The 24,532-nt window shown below is 45.6% G+C and overlaps 1 protein-coding gene and 1 long non-coding RNA gene across 2 annotated transcripts in view; one reads left to right on the top strand and one right to left on the bottom strand.

Moving 5' to 3' along the window:
• The first annotated feature begins 3,052 nt into the window (after nt 1–3,052).
• The window catches only part of LOC134346556 (uncharacterized), a 103,907-nt gene continuing 82,427 nt past the window's right edge, over nt 3,053–24,532 (top strand). Inside the window, exons 1-2 of the long non-coding RNA XR_010017953.1 lie at nt 3,053–3,145; nt 12,002–12,171. This is a non-coding gene — a long non-coding RNA (uncharacterized LOC134346556). The remainder of the gene's footprint in view (nt 3,146–12,001; nt 12,172–24,532) is intronic.
• Nucleotides 13,445–24,532, bottom strand: part of LOC134346550 (lymphotoxin-alpha-like) — a 57,581-nt gene continuing 46,493 nt past the window's right edge. Inside the window, exon 5 of the mRNA XM_063047970.1 lies at nt 13,445–23,410. Coding sequence (XP_062904040.1) covers nt 23,142–23,410 — 269 coding nt within the window. The 3' untranslated portion in view covers nt 13,445–23,141. The remainder of the gene's footprint in view (nt 23,411–24,532) is intronic.

Raw genomic sequence — 24,532 nt, 5'->3', positions numbered from 1 at the left:
TGCTCAGGAAGATTTCTTGATGCAATATGTAGATAAGCCAACTGGAGGAGAGGCTGTACTTGATCTGGTATTGGGAAATGAACCCGGTCAGGTGTCAGGTCTCTCAGTGGGAGAACATTTTGGAGGTGGTGATCACAGCTCTATCTCCTTTACCATACGCTGGAGTGGGATAGAAGCAGACTATTTGGGAAAACGTTTCATTGGGTGAGGGGGAAATATGGTGCTATTAAGCAGAAACTCGGGCACATAAATTGGGAGCAGATGTTCTCAGGGAAATGCACAGCACAAATGTTAGGTGTTCTGGGGTAGAGTAAAAAAAATTGTTGTACAAAGGATATAGAAAATCTAGTTAAGAAAAGAAAAGCTTAAGAAATGTTCAAGAAACTGGGTACTGTTGGAGCTCTAGAAAATTACATGATTGCCAGGAAGGAGTTTATTGAAATTCGGACAGTGAGAAGCGGCCATGAGAAGAGCTTGGTGAGCAGGATTAAGGAAAACCACAAGGCATTCTACAAGTATGAACCAAGCAAGAGAATGAACCGTGTGAGAATAGGACTAATCAGGTGTGATAGTGTAAACATGTGCAAGGAGTTGGAGGAGGTAGAGGAGGTACTACTGAATACTTTACTTCAGTATTCACCAGGGAAAAGGACCTTGGCAATTGTGGGGATGACTTACAGTGGACCGAAAAACTTGAGCATATAGCCATTAAGAAAGAAGATGTGGGAAGAGAGGGAGGAGATTGCTGAGCTGCTGGTGATAATCTTTGCATCATCAAAAGGGACGGGAGAAGTATCAGAGGATTGGAGGGTTGCAAATGTTGTTTCCCTGTTCAGGAAAGGGAGTAGAGATTCCACTTCTGTTCTGTATTCAGTTCTGGTCACCTCACTACAGATGGATGTGGATACTATAGAGAGAGTGCAGAGGGGATTTACAAGGATGTTGCCTCGATTGGACAGAATGTCTTATGAGAATATCTTGAGTGAACTTGGCCTTTTCTCCTTGACTCACCCAGCCAACACACTTTTTGTCCCTCTTCCCTCCGGGAGAAGGCTCAGAAGCTTGAAGACTCGTACGGCCAGATTTGGGAACAGCTTCCTTCCAACTGTGATAAGACTGCTGAATGGATCCTGACCCGGATCTGGGCCGTACCCTCCAAATATCCGGACCTGCCTCTCGGTTTTTTTGCACTACCTTACTTTCCCTTTTCTATTTTCTATTTATGATTTATAATTTAAATTTTTAATATTTACTATCGATTTGTACTGCAGGGAGCGTGAAGAGCAGAATCAAATATCACTGTGATGATTGTACGCTCTGGTATCAATTGTTTGGCGACAATAAAGTATAAAGTAAAATACATTACTGATGACGTAAACACAAAATACTCTGCAGATGCCGAGGTCAAAGCAACACTCACAACACGCTGGAGGAACTCAACAGGTCGGGCAGCATCCACGGAAATGATAAGTCAACGTTTCTGGCTGGAACCCTTCGTCAGGACTGAAGAGGGAAGGGGAAGAGGCCCTATAAAGAAAGGTGGGGGGAGGGTGGGAAGGTGAAGCCTGGTAGGTTCCAGGTTCAGTTTCAGGAACATTTATTAACCTTTAAACATCAGGCTCCTCAACCAGTGTGGATAAATTCATGGATCTCAAAGTTAAATTGATTCCACAACCTATGGACTCACTTTCGAAGATTCTGCAACTCATGTTCTCAGTATTAATCACATATTAATTTATTATTATTAATAATAATTGTTTTTTTCTTGTTGTCACAGTTTGTCTTCTGATGCATTTTGGTTATTTGTCTGCCTGTTTGTGTGTAGTCTTTTTATTGATTCTGTTGTGTTTCTTTGCATCTACTGTGAATGCCAGTGCAGTGGCAATGAATCTCAGTGTAGTGTATGGTGAACAAAAATTAACATTGATAATAATTTTACTTTGAATTGTGAGTTCCTCCAGCATTCTGTGTGTGTGTGTTGCTCAGGATATCCACCATCTAGAGAATTAGACCATTCAGCCCATCGAGTCTGCTCTGCCATTTGAAGTGGTATCACCAGCGATTATTTAAAACTAGACAATGGGGTGACCCGTTGGGGCACCCTTTGAGCAAAGGGTAGTGCAGTCTGATGCGACCAGAATGAACATTAAATTTTCCTGAATGTTATTGGTATCACTTTGCTTTGGAAACTGAAGAAGGAAAACTCAGTTTATTGAAGAAGAACGACAAGTAGCAAGGCAAATATAGCTCCTCCTCATTTAACGAAGGACACTTTTGATGGCATCATTTCTTCTTGATCTGCCATCTTTGTGCCTCTTATAGTCATTCTGGAGACGTGCAGTCCTTTCATCCGCCATCTCTTCATCTCTTCTGCTGTTTGTTCTTTGTTTCTAATCTTGGAGAGGTGCATTTCTCAGCTCCTTTGTCTCTTCCTCTCTCCTCCTCCTGTGCCTGTTGTTGCCATTTTGGAGATGTGCATGCCTCTCCTCCTCTGTCTCTTCTTCTCTCATCTTTTTTGTCCTGACTCTTTGATCCTGGAGTCATGCGGCCCTGGACTCATCCGATTCTTGTTCTCTCCCTCTCCTTGCCACATCCCGACATCGCTTGGCGTCATCTCTTGACCAAATTGTCCCCCTGCTCTTTCCACGCGGCATAATTCGGTTGACCATATTTTTTACCCTAATGCTGGATAGAAGATACAAAGCAGTAACACCAAATCCTCCGGGATGCTGATTATTCTTGATGATGTGGTTGGTGCTCTCCTAAATGGACGTGATATAGTCACCGCTGTTCTTTCACTGCAGCAAAGGGTTTGACGGGTGTCTCGAAGTACGTCATTACAATAAGATTTAATTATCTCTTATTGATGGGTCTCAGTCTGATCTGTCCCAATCCTGCACATGCTGATGGTGATTAGCAGAAAGTGACCGCTGGAAATAGAGCTGCCCTGCCCTTTTGCGCCGGTAGGGGGCGCTGCTGTGAGCATCGTGAGTCGCTGCTGAGGCTGGCCGTGCGCATGCGTCGTGGTGTCGAGTTGCGGTTCCCATCATGGCTGACATCGGCTCTCAGGTGAACGCGGGGTTGTTGTTTTCGGCGAGTGAACAATTTTATACGAATTTATAACCCTGAACTTTGTCTGCATTCTGTAAGTTCGCGCATCTTAACTCGATTTAGTTAAAAATAGTGCCGCTGTAATGCACCGTTTGCGCTAATTGGAGGTCACAAACAGAGCATGAGAGTTTTAGTTGAATATAGAAGATAGATGAGAGTTTCGTGGGCGTTTGTCCATTGTACGGGGCCGATCAGCGGCGTCAACAGAGCGCTGTGAACTAAATAAAAGTACAGAAGGGATAAGCGGAGCGTCTATTGGCGGGAGTAGGCCAGCACTGAGAGTAGAAGAGACAGGCTTCGGCTCAAAAGAGGCTTCGGCTCTGGGTAAAGCGTCTGTTAAAGTTTCCTTTTTGTGTTTTTTCTGTTACTGTATCATTTAAATGGCTGTGGTATGCTATTCGTGCCAGATGTTGGAGAACTGGGAGACCTCGAGTCTCCCAAGGAACTACATCTGTGCACAGTGCATTCGGCTGCAGCTCCTTGAAGACCGTGTTAGGGATCTGGAGCAGCAACTGGGTGATGTTCGGCTTGTACGGGCGAGTGACGAGATAACTGATCAAAGTTACAGGGAAGAAATCACTCCAAAGGTGCAGATGGCCAGTAGCTGCGTAACTGTCAGGAGAAATGGAAATGGGCAGTTAGAGCAGAGCACCCCTGTGGCCATTCCCCTCAAAAACAACTATACCGCTTTGGATACTTTTGTGTGGGATGACCTTCCAAGGGAATTGCACGGAGAACGGGTGACAGGCACTGGTCATAGGTCCGTGGTGCAGAAGGGAAAGGGCAAGAGGAAGGGAGCAGGAGTGATAGGGGACTCGATAGTGAGGGGAACAGACCGGAGTTTCTGTGGATGTGGACGGGACACCCAGATAGTATGTTGCCTCCCTGGTGCCAGGGTGAGGGCTGTCTCAGATCGCGCCCACCAACATTTTCGAGAAGGAGGGGGAGCAGCCAGATGTCTTGCTGCATATTGGTACCAATGACATAGGAAGAAAAAGCAAAGAGGTCCTGAAAAGAAAATTTAGAGAGCTAGGTGGAAAGCTGAGAATCAGAACTGCCCGGGTAGTAATTTCTGGATTGCTGCCTGTGCCACGTGCCAGTGATGGTGGAAACAGGAAGATTTGGCAGATAAATGCGTGGCTGAGAAGCTGGTGCAGGGGGCAGGACTTCAGGTTCTTGGATCATTGGGATCCTCCTGGGGGAGGTATGACCTGTTCCCGAAGGGGGGCCAGTATTCTCGTGGGCAAGTTTGTTAGAGCTGTTGGGGAGGGTTGAAACTAATCTGGCAGTGGGGTGGGAACCGGAGTGAAGGGACTCAGGATAGGACAGATAGTAAAAATGTCAAGACAGTGTGCAGTCAGACTGTCAGGAAGGGCAGGCAGGTGATGGGACTTGGTTGCAGCCAACAGGCTGAGGGTCAAAACATTAGGGATGCAGAATCAGAAAGGATAGCAAATACAGTACTCAAGGTGTTGTATCTAAATGCATGGAACATAAGAAATAAGGTGGATGATCTTGTTGCACTATTACAGATTGCGAGCTATAACGTTGTGGCTATCACTGAATCATGGTTGAAGGATGATTGTAGTTGGGGGCTGAATGTCCAAGGTTATAGGTTGAAAGCAAGCTGAGTTGAGAAGGTGACGGTTATTTCTTCGACAGTTTGAACGGGGCACGACTGCGCAAGCGCGTGGAGATCGGTCAATGAGAACAGCGTGTGACGAAATCCTAAGGATTATTCATTATGGACTGTGCCTTTAAAAAGAGAGAGAGTGTGTGCTGATTGAGAGAGAGAGAGAGAGGCACCGAGCAGCTCGTAAGTTGCTATGGTGATAGAAGGGCGGGGCTACATGATGGACAGCTGGTGTTCAGTACAACGGTATTTAAATCAGTGTGGTTGCTTGTTTCGAAGGAGACACAGACGCACTAAGGTGTGGCGAAATTACCACTGCACTTTTAGATGCCCACAAGCGTGGGAATGAGGATCGATTAAAAGGAATCGATCTGTGATTGTTAGTGCATTGTCACGAATCCTGTGACGGGAATAAAGAACCAGCAGAGATGGAAAACACTTTGGAGTCCAATATTGCTATTAACTAATAATATTTATTAGTAACTATGCAATACAGTAATATAAATGTAGATAAATCAAACAGGTCAGCAATGATTATATATATTAGTAAGTAAATCAGTAAGTGTGGAAATATATGTATGAAAAACCAAGCTTCTTTAAGTCTAGGGGTAAAAAGATACAGTCTTACAATGATATGTAAAGTTCAGTTCAGTTCGGTTCATGGTATTGACTTAAGTAGTGATGGAGAGAGAGGGAGAGATTTGAGTCTTCAGGTCAGCTGATGCCGTCGGTCTTCTCGTTGTTCTTCAAACTCCTTTAAGAGTCACCGACTGTGACTTTAACAAAGGGGACCGGTTTTCTGTGGTGGAGCTATCCCCCAGGCGAGGGTGGACACATGAACAACTCCCCACCAGTCAACCCCTTTTCCTTCCTTCCACTGCAAGAGCGACGGATCGATCCGCCTGATCAATCCTCCAAAACCCACTTATTCTGCGGGCACAACAATGTTCATTCAGTGTCCAGAACATGTGCCTGAGGTCTATCACCTGACCTCCTATTTTATCATCCCGTGCTGAGCATCAACTGTCACTCACATAACTCCTCCTTCCTCTGTCTGTGAAGAAATGCAAGCAGGCAAAGGTCCTTGAAGAAGAATCAACAACCTGCCGAAAATAATAACCTCGAGTGTCCACTAAATAATGTCACCTTCGGTCACCATAGCAACTTACAAGCAGCTCGGTGCTGTCTCTCTTCAGCAGAAATTCAAGAGTTAACCAGTTCTTTCTCGTTCCTTAAAGTGACAGTCCAACAGTTAGTCCTCATCTCTCTCTCTCTCTCTTTCTAAACAAAATGGTGGTAAATAACTCCCTCTCTCTTTTCGAAAGCACAGTTAATAGGGGTATTTCAGGATTCTGTCACAGTGTGAAAGAGCGACCCTGTGGAGTCTACCAGTGTGTTTAACCCTTGCCTGGGTTGGTAGATTATCTCTTGTAGACGGCGCTCTTAAGTTGGTCAAGTCTGGCTAACTTGGAAGATTTGGTGGACACACTGACACACAGAAGAAATGGACACTGGACGAGCTTTGAGTGCCCACAAATGGGAGGGTTTTGTGGATCGATCGGGAGAATCAATCAGTGGCTCTCACAGTGTGGAAAAGGGGTGACCGGTGGAAAGCTATCAGTGTGTTTAACCCTTGCCTGTGTTGATAGTTTTACCACGTGAAGACGTTACCTTTAGTGTGGTCACATTCGGTGACGTTAAAGGATTTCGGAGGACAACCAGAAGAATTAACAGCATCAGCTTACTTGGGAAACAAATCACCTCTCTCTCAGTTCTACTCAGCTCAATATCACAAACTGAACTGACTTCGCTTACCTCCCATCGTAGGACTGTATCAATTACCACTTAAGTTTGAAGAAGTTTGGGTTCTGTATTTACACACCTATATATATATGCATAATCTCTGCTAACCTATTTGATTTATCTAGTTTTATGTTACTTTATTACGTAGTTACTAATAAAATAGTTAACAGCAAAACCAGACTCCAGGTGTATTCCATTTCTGCTGGTTCTTTTAACCCGTTACGGGGTACGTAACAAGCGGGAAGAGTTTAAGAGGAAGACAGATTTACAGAGCTGGCATCAGAGGAGCGGGCGACGGAGTAGTGGGAAACAGAGTAGGAAGGCTTTGGCTCAATGGCGCTTTGGTGATAAAGGGTCGAGACCAGGTAGGTTATCTGTTTAAAATAAAGACAGAGAGTATGTGTGTGAGGCTGGTTTTCTGTGCTCGGTGTTAGATATGGGAGGTCCTGGAGACTCCTGGCCTCCCAGTCGACCACATCTGCACCAGGTGTGTCGAGCTGCAGCTACTTAGAGACCACGTCAGGGAACTGGAGCTGCAGCTCGATGACCTTCGTCTGGTCAGAGAGAGTGAGGAGGTGATAGAGAGGAGCAGTAGGCAGGTAGTAATCCCGGGACCACAGGAGACAGGGAAGTGGGTAACAGTCAGGAGAGGAGAGGCCAAGAAGCAGATACTAGAGAGTACCCCAGTGGTTGTCCCCCTGAACAATAAGTATTCCTGCTTGAGTACTTTTGGGGGGGGGTGTGGGGATGGCCTACCTGGGGGAAGCAACAGTGATCGCACCTCTGGCACAGAGTCTGGCCCTGTGGCTCAGAAGGGTAGGGAAAGGAGGAGGATGGCAGCAGTGATAGGGACTCTATAGTAAGGAGGTCTGATAGGCGATTCTGTGGACACAGGAAGGAAAAGCGGATGGTAGTTTGCCTCCCAGGAGCCAGGGTCCGGGATGTTTCTGATCGCATCCACAATATCCTGAAGTGGGAAGGAGAACAGCCAGAGGACGTGGTACATATTGGTACCAACGACATGGGTAGGAAAAGGGAAGATGTCTGAAAAAAAGACTACAGGGAGTTAGGAAAGAAGTTGAGAAGCAGGACCTCAAAAGTAGTAATCTCGCGATTACTGCCTGTGCCACGTGACAGTGAGTATAGGAATAGAATGAGGTGGAGGATAAATGCTGGCTGAGGGATTGGAGCAGGGGGCAGGGATTCAGATTTCTGGATCATTGGGACCTATTCTGGGGTGTGTATGACCTGTACAAAAAGGACAGGTTGCAGTTGAATCCGAGGGGGACCAATATCATGGCGGGAAGGTTTGCTAAGGCTATTGGGGAGAGTTTAAACTAGAATTGCTGGGGGTTGGGAACTGAACTGAAGTGAAGGAGGAAAGGGAGGTTGGCTCACAAATAGAGAAAGTTTGGAGACAGTGCGAAAAGAGGGATAGGCAGGTGATAGAGAAGGGATACGCTCAGTCCGATGGTTTGAGATGTGTCTATGTTAATGCGAGGAGTATCATGAATAAAGCGGATGAGCTTTGAGCGTGGATCAGCACTTGGAGCTATGCTGTTGTGGCCATTACAGAGACTTGGATGTGCAGGGGCAGGAATGGCTACTTCAAGTGCCAGGCTTTAGATGTCTCTGAAAGGATAGGAAGGAAGGCAAAAGAGGTGGGGGCATGGCACTGTTGATCAGAGATAGTGTCACGGTTGCCGAAAAGGAGGAAGTCATGGAGGGATTGTCTACGGAGTGTCAATGGGTGCAAGTTAGGAATAGGAAGGGGTGACTAACTCTACTAGGTGTTTTTTTATATACCACCCAATAGTAACATGACATCGAGGAGCAGATAGGGAGAGAGATTCTGGAAAGGAGTAATAATAACAGGGTTGGTGGGAGATTTTAACTTCCCAAATATTGATTGGCATCTCCCTAGAGTGAGGGGTTTAGATGGGGTGTGTTCAGGAAGGTTTCTTGACATTATACGCAGATGAGCCTACAAGAGGAGAGGCTGTACTTGATCTGGTATTGGGAAATGAACCTGGTCGGGTGTCAGGTCTTTCAGTGGGAGAGCATTTTGGAGATAGTGATCACAATTCTCTATCCTTTACCATAGCATTGGAGAAGGTTAGAAATAGACAAGTTAGAGAAATGTTTCATTGGAGTAAGGGGAACTATGAGGATATTTGGCAGGAACTTGGAAGCATAAATTGGAAACAGATGTTCTCAGGGAAATGTACCGAAGAAATGTGGCAAATGTTCAGGGGATATTTGCGTGGGGTTCTGAGTCGGTATATTCCAATGAGACAGAGAAAGGATGGTTGGGTAGAAGGTCCATGGTGCACACAGACTGTTGTAAATCTGGTCAAGAAGAAAAGAAGAGCGTATGAAAGGTTCAAAAAACTAGGTAATGATATGAATCTAGAAGATTATAAGGCTAGCAGGAAGGAGCTTAAGAATGAAATTAGGAGAGCCAGTAGGGGCCATGAAAAGGTCTTGGTGGACAGGGTTAAGGAAAACCCAAGGCATTCTACAAGTATGTGAAGAGCAAGAGGATAAGACGTGAGAGAATATGACCAATGAAGTGTGACAATGGAAAAGTGTGTATGGAACCAGAGGACATAGTGGAGGTACTTAATGAATACTTTACTTCAGTATTCAATATGGAAAAGGATTTTGGCGATTGTAGGGATGACTTGCAGTGGACTGAAAAGCTTGAGTATGTAGATATTAAGAAAGAGGATGTGCTGGAGCTTTTGGAAAGCATCAAGTTGGATAACTCACCGGGACCGGACGGGATGTACCCCAGGCTACTGTGGGAAGCAAGGAAGGAGATTGCTGAGCCTCTGGCAATAATCTTTGCATCATCAATGAGGATGGAAGAGGTTCCGGAGGATTGAAAGGTTGCGGATGTTGCTCTTTATTTCAAGAAAGGGAGCAAGAATAGCCCAGGAAATTATAGGCCAGTGAGTCTTACTTCAGTGATTGGTAAGTTGATGGAGAAGATTCTGAGAGGATACAAACATTTGGAGAGGCATAATATGATTAGGAATAGTCAGCATGGCTTTGTCAAAGGCAGGTCGTGCCTGATGAGCCTGATTGAATTTTTTGAGGATGTGGCTAAGCACATTGATGAAGGCAGAGCCGTAGATGTAGTGTATATGACATTTGATAAGGTACCTCATGCAAGGCTTATTGAGAAAGTAAGGAGGCATGGGATCTAAGGGGACATTTCTTTGTGGATCCAGAACTTGCTTGCCCACAGAAGGCCAAGAGTGGTTGTAGACGGGTCATATTCTGCATGGAGGTCGGTAACCAGTGGTGTGCCTCAGGGATCTGTTCTGGGAACACTACCCTTGGTGATTTTCATAAATGACCTGGATGAGGAAGTGGAGGGATGGGTTAGTAAATTTGCTGATGACACAAAGGTTGGGTGCGTTGTGGATAGTGTGAAGGGATGTCAGAGGTTACTACGGAACATTGATAGGATGCAAAACTGGGCTGAGAAGTGGCAGATGGAGTTCAACCCAGATAAGTGTGAGATGGTTCGTTTTGGTAGGTCAAAATTGATGGCAGAATATAGTATTAATGGTAAGACTCTTGGCAGTGTGGAGGATCAGAGGGATTTTGAGGTCCAAGTCCATAGCTGCTATGCAGATTGACTCTGTAGTTAAGAAGGTATAAGGTGCATTGGCCTTCATCAATTGTGGGATTGAGGTTAAGCGCTGAGAGGTAATGTTGCAGCTATATAGGACCCTGGTCAGACTCCACCTGGAGTACTGCGCTCAATTCTGGTCACCTCACTTTTGGGAAGACTTGGAAACCATAGAAAGGGTGCAGAGGAGATTTAGAAGGATGTTGCCTGGATTGGGGAGCATGCCTTATGACCAGGGTCCCCAACCTTTTTTGGACCGCGGACCGGTTTAATATTGACAATATTCTTGCGGACCGGCCAACCGGGGGGTGGGGGGTGGGGTTCAAATAGGGTTAAACTCACCACAACGTCTTTTACAGTTAGGGTTGCCAACTTTCTCACTCCCAAATAACGGATAAAAGTAGCAGTCAAATCCCGGGACACTTTACCCCGGGAAAAGACTACCATGACTATGAAGCCTTGCACAGGCACCTGTGTGCGCATGCGTGACGTGCGTATATGTGACGCCGTGTACGAGCCAATTTTTCCTCCACAAATCGGTTTCGCCTTCATCTTCCTGACTATACTGTACATACATTATTTCTACTTTATATAAGCTGTGTATTTATCATATCATTCCTGCTTTTACTATAGGTTAGTGTTATTTATTTTTGGTTTTATGTGTTATTTGGTAGGTTATTTTTTGGGTCTGGGAACGCTCAAAAATTTTTCCCATATAAGTTAATGGTAATTGCTTCTTTGCTTCACGCCATTTCGGCACGAAGGGTTTCATAGGAACGCTGTACCGTAGCGGGGGAATACGGGACAAGGGCGGTCTCGTATGGGACAAACCAATTTAGCCCAATATACGGGATGTCCCGGCAAATACGGGACAGTTGGCAACCCTATGTTCAAGTTCAACAGTGTGTCACGTACCCTGTGACGGCAATAAAGAACCAGCAGAGATGGAAAACACTTTGGAGTCCAGTATTGCTATAATCTACTAATATTTATTAGTAACTACGCAATACAGTGATATAAATGTAGATAAATCAAACAGGTTAGCAATGATTATATATAAAAGTAAGTGTGGAATATATATGTATGAAAACCAAGCTTCTTTAAGTCTAGGCGTAAAAAGATACAGTCTTATGATGTTGAGTAAAGTTCAGTTCAGTTCAGTTCGTGGTATTTAGTTGAATAGTAATGGAGAGAGAGAGAGAGAGAGATGAGTCGAGTCTTCAGGTGAGCTGATACCGTCGATCTTCTTGTCGTCCTCTGAAATCCTTTACAAGTCACCGACTGCGACTTTAACCAGGGGGACTGGTTTTCCTGTGGTAGAGCTATCACCCCGTCCAGGGTGGGCACATAGACAACTCCCCACCAGTCAACCCCTTCTTCACCGCTGGAATAGCAATTTGGATCGATCCGCCTGATTGATCCTCCAAAACCCACTTTCTCTGCGGGCACAACGATGTTCATTCAGTGTCCAGATCATGTGTCTGAGGTCTGTATCATCTGACCTCCCATTTATTTCTCTGTGCTGAGCATCACCTGTCTTTCAAAGAGTCCCATGCTCTACCAACTGAGCTAGCCGGGCTCAGAAATGCGCAAGCAGGCGAACTGTCCTTGAAAGTAATATCAACAACCCGCCTTTGGTCACCATAGCAACGTTCGAGCTGCTCGGTGCTGTCTCCACCTCCAAACTCAGTAGAAATCCAAAGTTACTTCCAATGCCTTAAAGTGACAGTCCAACCGTTAATCTTCGTCTCTCTCTCTCTCCTTTCCAAACAACCCATCAATGATGAATGTCTCTCTCTGTCTCTCTTCAGACAGTTAATAGGGGCACTCCTGGATCCCCTCACAAGTGCGTGACAGGGAATGAGGAAAAGTGCAGCTGACTCGTATCGTTTCCTCACGGCCCGGTGGTTGGGGACCGCTGCCTTATGAGACTAGGTTGACTGAACTCGGCCTTTTCTCCTTGGAGGACAGAGGATGAGAGGTAACTTGATAGAGGTGTACAAGATCATGAGAGGCATTGATCATGTGGATAATCAGAGGCTTTTCCCCAGGGCTGAAATGGTGAGCACGAGAGGGCACAGTTTTAAGGTGCTAGGAAGTAGGTACAGAGGAGATGTCAGTGGTAAGTTTTTTACGCAGAGAGTGGTGGGTGGATGGAATGGGCTGCTGGCGGTGATGGTGGAGGCGGAAACGATAGGGTATTTAAAGAGACTCCTGGATGGCTACATGGAGCTTCGAAGAATAGAGGGCTGTGGGTAAAGCCAGGTAGTTCAATGGTAAGGACGTGTTCGGCACGGCTTTGTGGGCCGAAGGGCCTGTATTGTGCTGTATGTTTTCTGTGTTTCTATGTTATATCGGAGGGATCGGAAGGTAGGCAGAGGGGGTGGTAAAGAGTAGCATCAAATCAGTAGAAACATGTGACATACGATCGGAAGGCGTTGAATCCTTGTGGGTTGAGTTGAGAAGCTGCAAGGGTGAAAGGACATTGACGACAGTTGTATTCAGGCCTCTCAACAATGGCTAGCAGGTGGAACACAGGGTACAGCAGGAAATAGGAAAAGCGTATCAAAGGGGCAATGTTACGTTTGTCATGGGAGATTTTAACATGCAGGGCGATTGGGAAAATCATGTTGGTAATAGATCTCAAGAGAGTGTGTTTGTTGAATGCCTAAGAGATGGCTTTTCAGAGCAGACTGTCGCTGAGTCTACTGGGGGATCAGCTATACTGGATTCGGTGTTGTGTCATGAACCGGAGTCATTGAAGGAGCTTACGGTGAAAAAACCTCAGGAACCAGTGATCACAATATGATTGAGTTCAACTTGAAATCTGATAGGGGAAAGTAAAATATGATGTAGCAGTATTTCAGTGGAGTAAGGGAAATTACAGTGGTATGAGAGAGGAGTTGGCCAAAGTAAATTGGAAGGAGCTGCTGGCAGGGATGTCAGCAGAGCAGCAATGGTTGCGTTTCTGGGGAAATGAGGAAGTTGCAGGGCATGTGTATTCCAAAAATGAGGAAATACTCAAATAGTAAAATAGTACAGCAGTGGCTGACAGGGGAAGTAAAATCTATTGTAACAGCAAAAGAAAGGGCATACAACAATGCAAAAATTAGTGGAAAGGTAGAGGACTGGGAAGTTTTTAAAAACCTACAGAGAGCTCCTAAAAAAATCATCAGAAGAGAAAAGGTGAAATATGAAAGCAAACTGGCAAATAATATAGAACATAGAACATAGAAAGGTACAGCACAGTACAGGCCCTTCGGCCCACAATGTTGTGCTGACCCTCAAACCCTCCCTCCCATATAAACCCCCACCTTAAATTCCTTCATATACCTGCTAGTAGTCTGTTAAACTTCACTAGTGTATCTGCCTCCACCACTGACTCAGGCAGTGCATACCACGCACCAACCACTCTCTGAGTAAAAAACCTTCCTGTAATATCCCCCTTGAATTTCCCACCCCTTACCTTAAAGCCATGTCCTCTTGTATTGAGCAGTGGTGCCCTGGGGAAGAAGCGCTGGCTATCCACTCTATCTATTCCTCTTATTATCTTGTACACCTCTATCATGCCTCCTCTCATCTTCCTTCTCTCCAAAGAGTAAAGCCCTAGCTCCCTTAATCTCTGATCATAATGCATACTTTCTAAACCAGGCAGCATCCTGGTAAATCTCCTCTGTACCCTTTCCAATGCTTCCACATCCTTCCTATAGTGAGGCGACCAGAACTGGACACAGTACTCCAAGTGTGGCCTAACCAGAGTTTTATAGAGCTGCATCATTACATTGCGACTCTTAAACTCTATCCCTCGACTTATTAAAGCTAATATCAAAGTGGATAGTGAACGTTTTTTCAAGTATGTTCAAAATAAAAGAGAAATAAGAGTAGATATTGGACCATTAAAAATGAGGCAGGGGAATAATAACTGGGGACAAGGAGATGGCTGATGAAGACACTAGCAGTATGCCTGATGTTGTAGTGTGTGATGGAAGAGAAGTGGGTGCAGTTACTGTTACAAAAGAGAAGGTGCTCAAAAAGCTTAAAGAGCTAAAGGTACATAAATCACCCAGACCAGATGAACTGCACCCTCGGGTTCTGAAAGAGGCAGCATTAGAGATTGTGGTGGCATTAGACATGACCTTGCAGAAATGATTGGACTCTGGTATGGTGTCAGAGAAAAATTGCAAATGTCACTTCACTCTTCAAGAAAGGAGGAAGGCAGCAGAAAGGAAATTATAGACCAGTTAGCCTGACCTCAGTGGTTGGGAAGATGTTAGAGTTAATTGTTGAGGATGAGGTGATGGAGTGCTTGGTGACACAGGACAAGATAAGTCAAAGTCAACATGGTTTCCTCAAGGGAAAATCTTGCCTGACAAACTTGTTGGAATACTTTGAGGAGTTTACAAGTAGGATAGACAAAGGTGATGCAGTGGATGTTATATATTTGGATTTTCAGAAGGCCTTTGACAAGGTACCACACATGAGGTTGCTTACCAAGTTAAGAGCGCATGGTAAGACAGGAAAGTTACTAACATGTTTAGAGCATTGGCTGATTGGTAGGAAGCAGTGAGTGGGAATAAAAGGACCCTTTTCTGGTTGGCTGCCAGTGACAAGTGTTGTTCCACATGTTCTGTGTCGGGACCACTTTTTATGCTGAATACAAATGACGTAGATGATAGAAAGTCCTGACGAAGGGTCTCGGCCTGAAACGTCGACTGCGCCTCTTCCTATAGATGCTGCCTGGCCTGCTGCGTTCACCAGCAACTTTGATGTATGTTGCTTGGGTTTCCGGCATCTGCAGAATTCCTGTTGTTAGATGATAGAATAGATGGCTTTGTTGCCAGGTTTGCAGATGGTACAAAGTTTGGTGGAGGGGCCGGTAGTGTTGAGGAAACAGGAGGCTGCAGAAGGACTTAGACAGATTAGGAGAATGGGCAAGAAAGTGACAAATGAAATACAATGTTGGAAAATGCATGGTCATGCACTTTGGTAGTAGAAATAAATGTATGGACTATTTTCTAAATGGGGAGAAAATCCAAAAATCTGAGGTGCGAAGGGTCTTGGGAGTCCTGGTGCAGAAATCCCGAAAGGTTTACTTGCAGGTCGAGTCGGTGGTGAGGAAGGCAAATGCCATGTTAGCATTCATTTCAAGAGGTCTAGAATACAAGAGCAAGGATGTGATGCTGAGGCTTTATAAAGCACTGGTGAGGCCTCACCTTGAGAATTGTTAACAGGTTTGGGCCCTCATCTACGAAAAGATGTGCTGGCATTGGAGAGAGTCCAGATGAGGTTCACAACGGTGATTCCATGAATGAAAGGGTTATCACACGAGGAATGTTTGATGGCCTGGGACTGTACTCACTGGAATTCAGAAAGATGAGGAGGAATTTCAGTGAAACTTTACGAATGTTGAAAGGCTGAGACAGAGTAGATTTGGAAAAGATGTTTCCCATGGTGGGAGAGTCTAGGACAAGAGGGCACAGCCTCAGGATGGAGGGCAGCCTTTGGATACAGAGATGTGGAGAAATGTCTTTTCCCAGAGGGAGGTGAATTTGTGGAATTTGTTGCCACATGCAGCTGTGGAGGCCAGGTCATTGGATGTAGTTAAGGAAGAGATTGATAGGTTCTTGGCATCAAGGGATACGGGGAGAAGGTCGGACTCTGGGGTTGAGGAGAAGTGAAAAAAGGATCAGCCATGATTGAATGGCAGAGCAGACTCGATGGGCCAGATGGCCTAATCTGCTCCTTTGTCTTATGGTCTGATGGCCTATTGGGTGCAGTTCTGGTCACCGAGCTGTAGAAAGGATGACTTTCAGCTGGAATGTGTGCAGACAAGATTCAAGGGAATGTTATCGGGGCTCAAGGCCTTCAGGAGAATCTGGATCGACCTGGACTGTTTTCCCTGAAGCAAATGAGGCTAAGGGTTAACATTATTGTGATTTATGAAATCCTGCAGGACAGTGATGAGGTCGATGGTCACAAAAAAAAAAGCTAATGGCATGCTGGCCTTCTTAACAAGTGGAATTGAGTATAAGAGCAAAGAAGTCCTTCTGCAGCTCTACAGGGCTATGGTGAGACCACACCTGGAGTACTGTGTGCAGTTTTGGTCTCCAAACTTGAGGAAGGACATTCTTGCTATTGAGGGAGTGCAGCGTTGGTTCACAAGGTTAATTCCCGGGATGGTTGGACTGTCATATGTCAAAAGATTGGAGCGACTGGGCTTGTATACTCTGGAATTTAGAAGGCTGAGAGAGGATCTTATTGAAACATGTAAGATTATTAAGGGATTGGACATTGTGCAGGCAGGAAGCATGTTCCCGCTGATGGGTGAGTCCAGAACCAGAGGCCACAGTTTAAGAATTAGGGGTAGGCATTTAGAACGGAGTTGAGGAAACACTTTTTCACTCAGAGGGTGGTGGATATATGAAATGCTCTGCCCCAGAAGGCTGTGGAGGCCAAGTGTCCGGATGCTTTCAAAAAAAAGATGGGTAGAGCTCTTAAAGATAGTGGAATCAAAGGTTATGGGGATAAGGCAGGAACTGGATACTGATAGTGGATGATCAGCCATGATCACAGTGAAAGGCGGTGCTGGCTCGAAGGGCTGAATGACCTACTCCTGCACCTATTGTCTATTGTGCTGGCCATTTTAGCCCTGGGAAAAAGCCTCTGACTACATTGATCCACACGATCAATGCCTCTCATCATCCTGTACACACCTCTGTCAGATCACACCTCAATCCTTCGTTGCTCTAAGGAGAAAAGGCCAAGTTCACTCCTTGCAACATCCTTATAAATCTCCTCTGCACCATTTCTATGGTTTCCACATCATTCCTGTAGTGAGACGACCAGAAATGAGCACAGTACTCCAAGTGGGGTCTGACCAGGGTCCTATATAGCTGCAACATTACCTCTCGGCTCTTAACTCATTCCCACAATTGATGAAGGCCAATGCACTGTACGCCTTCTTAACCACAGAGTCAAACTGCACAGAGGCTTTGAGTGTCCTATGGACTGGGACCCCAAGATCACTCTGATCGTCCACACTGCCAAGAATATTACCATTAATGCTATATTCTGCCATCATATTTGACCTACCAAAATGAACCACCTCACACTTATCTGGGTTGAACTCCATCTGCCATTTCTCAGCCAGTTTTGCATCCTATCGATGTCGCGCTGTAACTTCTGACATCCCTCCACACCATCCACAACACCCCGAACCTTTGTGTCATCAACAAATTTACTAACCCATCCCTCCACTTCCTCATCCAGGTCATTGATAAAAATCATGAAGAGTAAGGGGACGCAGAACAGATCCCTGAGGCACATCACTGGTCACCGAACTCCAAGCAGAATATGACCCGTCTACAAACACTCTGTCTTCTGTGGGCAAGTGTCCCCTTGGATCCCATACCTCCTTACTTTCTCAATAAGCCTTGCATGGGGTACCTTATCAAATGCCTTGATAAAATCCATATACACTATATCTATGGCTCTACCTTCATCAATGTATTTAGTCACATTCTCAAAAAATTCAGTCAGGCTCGTGAGGCATGACCTGCCTTTGACAAAGCCATGCTGACAATTTCTAATCATATTATGTCTCTCCAAATGTTAATAAATCCTGCCTCTCAGGATCTCCTCCATCAACTTACCAACCACTGAAGTAAGACTCACTGGTCTATAGTTTCCTGGGCTATCTCTACTCCCTTTCTTGAATAAGGGAACAACATCCGCAGCCCTCCAATCCTCCGGAACCTCTCCCTTCCTCATTGATGATGCAAAAATCATCGCCAGAGGCTCAGCAACCTCCTCCCTCGCTTCCCACAGTAGCCTGGGGTACATCCCGTCCGGTCCCGGTGACTTATCCAACTTGATGCTTTCCAAAAGCTCCAGCACATCCTCTGCCTTGATATCTAAATGCTCAAGCTTTTCAGTCCACTGTAAGTCATCCCTACAATCGTCAAGATCCTTTTCTGTAGTGAGTACTGAAGATAATGAGAGGATCGTGTGGATAGTAAGAGGTTTTTTACCAGGGCTGAAATGGCTAGCACAAGATGGCATAGTTTTAAGGTGCTTGGAAGTAGGTACAGAAGAGATGTCGGGTAAGTTTTTTATGCAGAGTGGTGAGTGCGTACAATGGGCTGCTGGCGCTGGCGGTGGAGGGGAAACGATAGGGTCTTTTAAGAGACTCCTGGATGGGTACATGGAGCTTAGAAAAATAGAGGGCTATGGGTAAGCCTAGGTCGTTCTAAGGTCAGGACAAGTTTGGTACAGCTTTGTGGACCGAAGGGCCTGTATTGTGCTGTGGGTTTTCTATGTTTCCATGTCTTCAGGCTTCTGTATCTCCACTCTGACGGCAGTAATGAGAAGAAGCTATATCCTGGATAGTGAGGCCCCTCCTGATGGATGCCCTTTTAAAGATTTCCTCGGGAGTGGGAAGGTCTGTGCCTCTGATCTGATGAGTCTATAACTCTCTGCAGCCTCTTTCGATCCTGCACAGTTGACCCAACTGCTCTCTACCGTACACCTGCAGAAATTTACATAAGTGGGGACGAACCAAACCTCGTGAAACTCCAAATAAAGGGTAGCCGCTGCCGTGTGTTATTCTGTAATTGTATCAATGTGTGTGGCCCAGGATAGATCTTTATCAATGTGTGTGACCCAGGATAGATCTTTATCGATGTGTGTGGCCCAGGATCGATCTTTATCGACGTGTGTGACCCAAGATCGATCTTTATCGATGTGTGTGGCCCAGGATTGATCTTTATCGATGTGTGTGACCCAGGATAGATCTTTATCGATGTGTGTGGCCCAGGATTGATCGTTATCAATGTGTGTGGCCCAGGATAGATCTTTATCGATGTGTGTGGCCCAGGATTGATCGTTATCAATGTGTGTGGCCCAGGATAGATCTTTATCGACGTGTGTGGCCCAGGATAGATCTTTATCAAAGTGTGTGGCCCAGGATCGACCTTTATCAATGTGTGTGGCCCAGGATCGACCTTTATCAATGTGTGTGACCCAAGATCGATCTTTATCGATGTGTGTGGCCCAGGATTGATCGTTATCAATGTGTGTGGCCCAGGATAGAGCTTTATCGATGTGTGTGGCCCAGGATAGATCTTTATCAAAGTGTGTGGCCCAGGATCGACCTTTATCAATGTGTGTGGCCCAGGATCGACCTTTATCAATGTGTGTGGCCCAGGATAGATCTTTATCAATGTGTGTGGCCCAGGATCGATCGCTATCAATGTGTGTGGCCCAGGCTAGATCTTTATCGATGTGTGTGGCCCAGGATCGACCTTTATCAATGTGTGTGGCCCAGGATCGATCGTTATCGATGTGTGTGGCCCAGGATAGATCTTTATCGATGTGTGTGACCCAGGATAGATTTTTATCAAAGTGTGTGGCCCAGGATCAACCTTTATCAATGTGTGTGGCCCAGGATCGACCTTTATCAATGTGTGTGGCCCAGGATCGATCTTTATCAATGTGTGTGGCCCAGGATAGATCTTTATCAATGTGTGTGGCCCAGGATCGACCTTTATCAATGTGTGTGGCCCAGGATCGACCTTTATGGATGTGTGTGGCCCAGGATCGATCGTTATCAATGTGTGTGGCCCAGGATCGATCTTTATCGATGTGTGTGGCCCAGGATAGATCGTTATCAATGTGTGTGGCCCAAGATCGGTCGTTATCAATGTGTTGGTTCCTGGGAACTTGAAGCTGCTCACCCTTCCCTCCCCTGAACCCTCAATGAGGACCAGTGTGTGTTCTCCCGATTTCCCCTTCCTGACGTCTGTCAGCCCATAAATCTGAAAACTCCTCATCAACATCTGAGATCCTACTAACACCCGTGTTGACACCAGAGTATTTATAAATGGCACCTGAGCTGCGCCACATGATGGGTGTAGGGAGTGTCGAGCAGTGGGCTTAGCATCCTTGAGGTGCCAGAGTAGGTTATCAGTGAGCTGGAGATGGAGATACTATCACTGATCTGCACTGACCGTGTTATCCTGCTAAGGATGTCAAGGATGCAGTTGCAGAGAGAGGTACGAAAGCCTAGGCTTCGAAGCTCTTTATTAGTACTGAGGGGATGACGATGTTGAAGTTGAGCTGTAATATATAACAACAGCCTGAGGTAGATATTGTGGTTGCCTGGGTGTTGTAAAGCCGAGAGGAGAACCAGTGAGATTGGATGGCTCTAGACCTATTGTGACAATAGGCAAACTGCAGCCTTGCTCAGGCAGTAGCAATTGTGACCAACATCTCAATGCACTTCATCACAGCTGATGTGAGTGCCACTGGAGGATAGTCCTCGGGGCCGTTCACCCTGCTCTTCCTGGGCACGGTGATGGAAGCCCTTGTGAAACAGGTGCGAACCTCTGACTGCAGCAGCAAGAGGTTGAAGATGACCTTGAACTCTCCACCGAGTTGGTCGACAGGTATTTTCAGTACCTTCCCAATTACTCTGAATCTACAGTTCACCGAGGTTTAAAGTCCCGATTGTTCCTTTCTCTCCTGAACAAACTGTGACAAGCCCTTCTTGCTGGGTCCATTGATTTTTAATGTTTGTTGTCTTTCTGATCCTTCCGTCACTTGAGATTAACTGAAGAAGCCAGGACATCTTCCCATCGAACATTTACAACAGCCGACGTTCATTCCTGAAACTGCAGCGCTTCTGGTAGACAATTGCGGTACTGCAGGAGTTTAGCCAAGAAAGGCTTGGAACATGGATTTAGCTGTCTAAAAGGCAGGCTTAGCTGAGGACATGTGAAAGTCTGTTGCTACGCCTTACGTTTAGAGAAAATCGGAGGAGCTGAAAGGGAAGTTGTTGGGTGTGAGGACCAGTTCCACCAGACAGAGGAGAGTCGTGGTGGTGGAGAGCAACTTTGATTCAGTGAAAGTACACAGACACGGATTGGGCAGTGATAGATTTCAAACAGATGGTGGCAACGTTTACCACCAGCTCAGAACTGATTGAAGCCGTCCTGCCTATTTTTTTCTCTAAGTTGGCCTCCCACAATATTTGTACATCACAGAGCAATGTGCAACCTTCCCAGGAATGAGCGACTGAGCTGGTGATGGTTTCTGTGAATCTCACGTCTAAAATCCCTTGAAATGCTCGGTATCATCCAGTTACAGTCACCTGCCGTGAGTGTGTCTGGTGCGGAGGGTCCTTTTGTTGATGTGTGGCAATGACGGTTGAATTGGAGATTGTGGTCAATTGGCTTTCGTCAGCAGAAATTAATTTTGTCAGGATATTAATTTTGTTGGTGAAAGAAACAGAAGGCCATAAAAGAAAGAAAAGGGGGAGGGGGAAAGCACCAGAGGGAGGTGATGGGTGGGCAAGGAGATAACATGAGAGAGGGAAAAGAGGATGGGGAATGGTGCAGGGTGAGGGTGACATTACCGGAAGTTTGAGAAATCAATGTTCATGCCATCAAGTTGGACGCTACCCAAACAGAATATAGACATAGAAAAAATAGGTGCAGGAGTAGGCCATTTGGCCCTTCGAGCCTGCACCGCCATTCAGTATGATCATGGCTGATCATCCAACTCAGAACCCTGTACCAGCCTTCCCTCCATACCCCCTGATCCCTTTACCCACAAGGGCCATATCTAACTCCCTCTTAAATATCACCAATGAACTGGCCCCAACTGTTTCCTGTGGCAGAGAATTCCACAGATTCACCACTCTCTGTGTGAAGAAGTTTTTCCAAATCTCGATCTTAAAAGGCTTCCCCTTTATCTTCAAACTGTGACCCCTTGTTCTGGACTTCCCCAACATCGGGAACAATCTTCCTGCATCTAGCCTGTCCAATCCCTTTAGGATTTTATAGGTTTCAATAAGATCCCCCCTCAATCTTCTAAATTCCAACAAGTATAAGCCTAGTTGATCCAGTCTTTCATCATATGAAAGTCCTGCCATCCCAGGAATCAATCTGGTGAACCTTCTTTGTACTCCCTCTATGGCAAGGATGTCTTTCCTCAGATTAGGGGACCAAAACTGCACACAATACTCCACGTGTGGTCTCACCAAGGCCTTGTACAACTGCAGTAGTACCTCCCTGCTCCTGTACTCGAATCCTCTTGCTATGAATGCCAGCATACCATTCACCTTTTTCACTGCCTGCTGTACCTGCATGCCCACTTTCAATGACTGGTGTATAATGACACCCAGGTCTCGTTGCACCTCCCCTTTTCCTAATCGGCCACCATTCTGATAATAATCTGCTTTTCTGTTTTTGCCACCAAAGTGGATAACCTCACATTTATCCTCTTAGAAAAGATGTGCTAGCATTGGAGAGGGTCCAGAAGAGGTTCATAAGTATGATTCCAGAAATGAAAGGGTTACCATATGAAGAACGTTTGATGGCTCTGCGTCTGTACTCACTGGAATTCGGAAGGATGAGGGGGGTTCTGATTGAAACCTTTCAAATGTTGAAAGGCCTAGACAGAGTAGATGTGGAAAGGTTATTTCCCATGGTGGGAGAGTCTAGGACAAGAGGGCACAGCCTCAGGATAGAGAGATGCACTTTCAAAACAGAGATGCGGAGAAATTTCTTCAGCCAAAGGGTGGTGAATTTGTGGAATTTGTTGGCACGTGCAGCTGTGGAAGCCACTGGGTGTATTTAAGGAAGAGATTGATAGGCTCTTGACTGGACATATCAAACATTACCGGGAGAAGGCTGGGAACTGGGGTTCCGGAGGAGAAAAAAACGGATCAGCCATGATTGAAAGGCAGAGCAGACTCGATGGGCCAAATGGCCTAATTCTGCTCCTATGTCTGATGGTCTAATGGATAAGATGAGAGGGGAAAGATTTCAAGGGAACCTGAGTGCAAATCACATTGTGAGATCAAGAATCTATCTTATTGTCCTCAGGGACTGTTCAATCATCTTATAAAACCACGATAGATGCTGTCCTTAGGCCAGGTGGTACCCACTTTCAGGATTTCATATCTTCTGCGTGATGGGAGGGGGAGAGGAGAAGGGCAAACAGAGTCCATGGAGAAGGAGGATGGTTCCTCTGATGTGCTGAGCTGTGTCCGCAACTCCCTGCAGATTCTTCCCGTCTCGAGCAGAGCAGCCGTGATGCATCCAGATTGGGAAATGTCAGAATTTCAGACTGAAACCTGCAACCTGTCCCGAAATGTTGACAATTCCTCTCCACCCACAGATGCTGCTCGACCCACCGAGTTCCTCCAGCAGATTTTTCTGTTGGTAAAATACACCGATGGCAGGAAATACATACTGAGAATGGTACATACATGCAGAGGCTGCCAGAGGAAGTGGTTGAGGCAGGTACAATTATAACATTTAGAAGACTTTGGCATTTAACTTTGGCTCAGTGAGTGAAGCCAGGGAGTGGCAGTGGATGTCTGACTCTTTGACCTGTGACTAGTGGTGTGCCAATAGGATTGGTGTTGGGTCCATTTTGATTTATCATCTATATTAATGATTTCATTGGCTATGGGGTAAACTGGATTAGCAAATTTGCAGATGACACCAACACTGGTGGACGGTGAGGAAGGTCATCAAAGCTTGCAGAGGGATCTGGACCAGCTGGGAAAATGGGCTGAAAAAATGGCAGATGGAATTTAATGCAGATAAGTGTGAGGTGTTGCCCTTTGGGAGGACAAAGCAGGGTAGAACTTACACAGTGAAAGGTCATGCTCTGAGGTATGTGGTAGAACAGAAGGATTTTGGAATATAGATCTCTAATTCCTTGAACGTGGCATCACAGATAAGGTCATAAAGAGAGAGTCTGGAACATTGGTCTTCATGAAGCAATGCATCAATTTGGGATGTAATGTTGAAGATCTATAGGATACTTGTGAGACGAAGTTTAAAGTATCATGTGCAGTACTAGTCTGTGACCAGAACCGCACATAGTACTTTAAATTTGGCCTCAGAGATATCGTACACACCTTCAACATTACATCCCAAATCAATGCTTTGCTTTATGAATACGCTTGAAAGAAGGCTATCTATAAGCTTGAAAGAGAGCTGCAAACATTTACAGGGATGTTGCCAGGACTTGAACAGGTTAGAGCTTTATTCCCTGGCATGCAAGTGAAAGAGGAGATACTTACAGAAGTATAGAAAATGAAAAGGGTGAGGAATATATTGGAGTAAGGAATATATTAGAGTAAGGAATATATTGGAACTAGAGGTCATAGGTTAAGGGTGAAAGGTGAAATATTTAAGGGGAACCTGCAGGGAAACTTGTTCACAGAGAGTGTGGAATGAGTGGCCAGCAGAAGTGGTGGATGCTGGTTTGATTGTAGTATTTGAGAGAAATTGGGATAGGTACATGGATAGGAAGACTGTGGAGGA

Source organism: Mobula hypostoma, chromosome 5 (genome assembly GCF_963921235.1).
Source record: "Mobula hypostoma chromosome 5, sMobHyp1.1, whole genome shotgun sequence".
Lineage (NCBI taxonomy): Eukaryota > Metazoa > Chordata > Chondrichthyes > Myliobatiformes > Myliobatidae > Mobula > Mobula hypostoma.
This window is presented reverse-complemented; position numbering and strand designations above follow the sequence as displayed.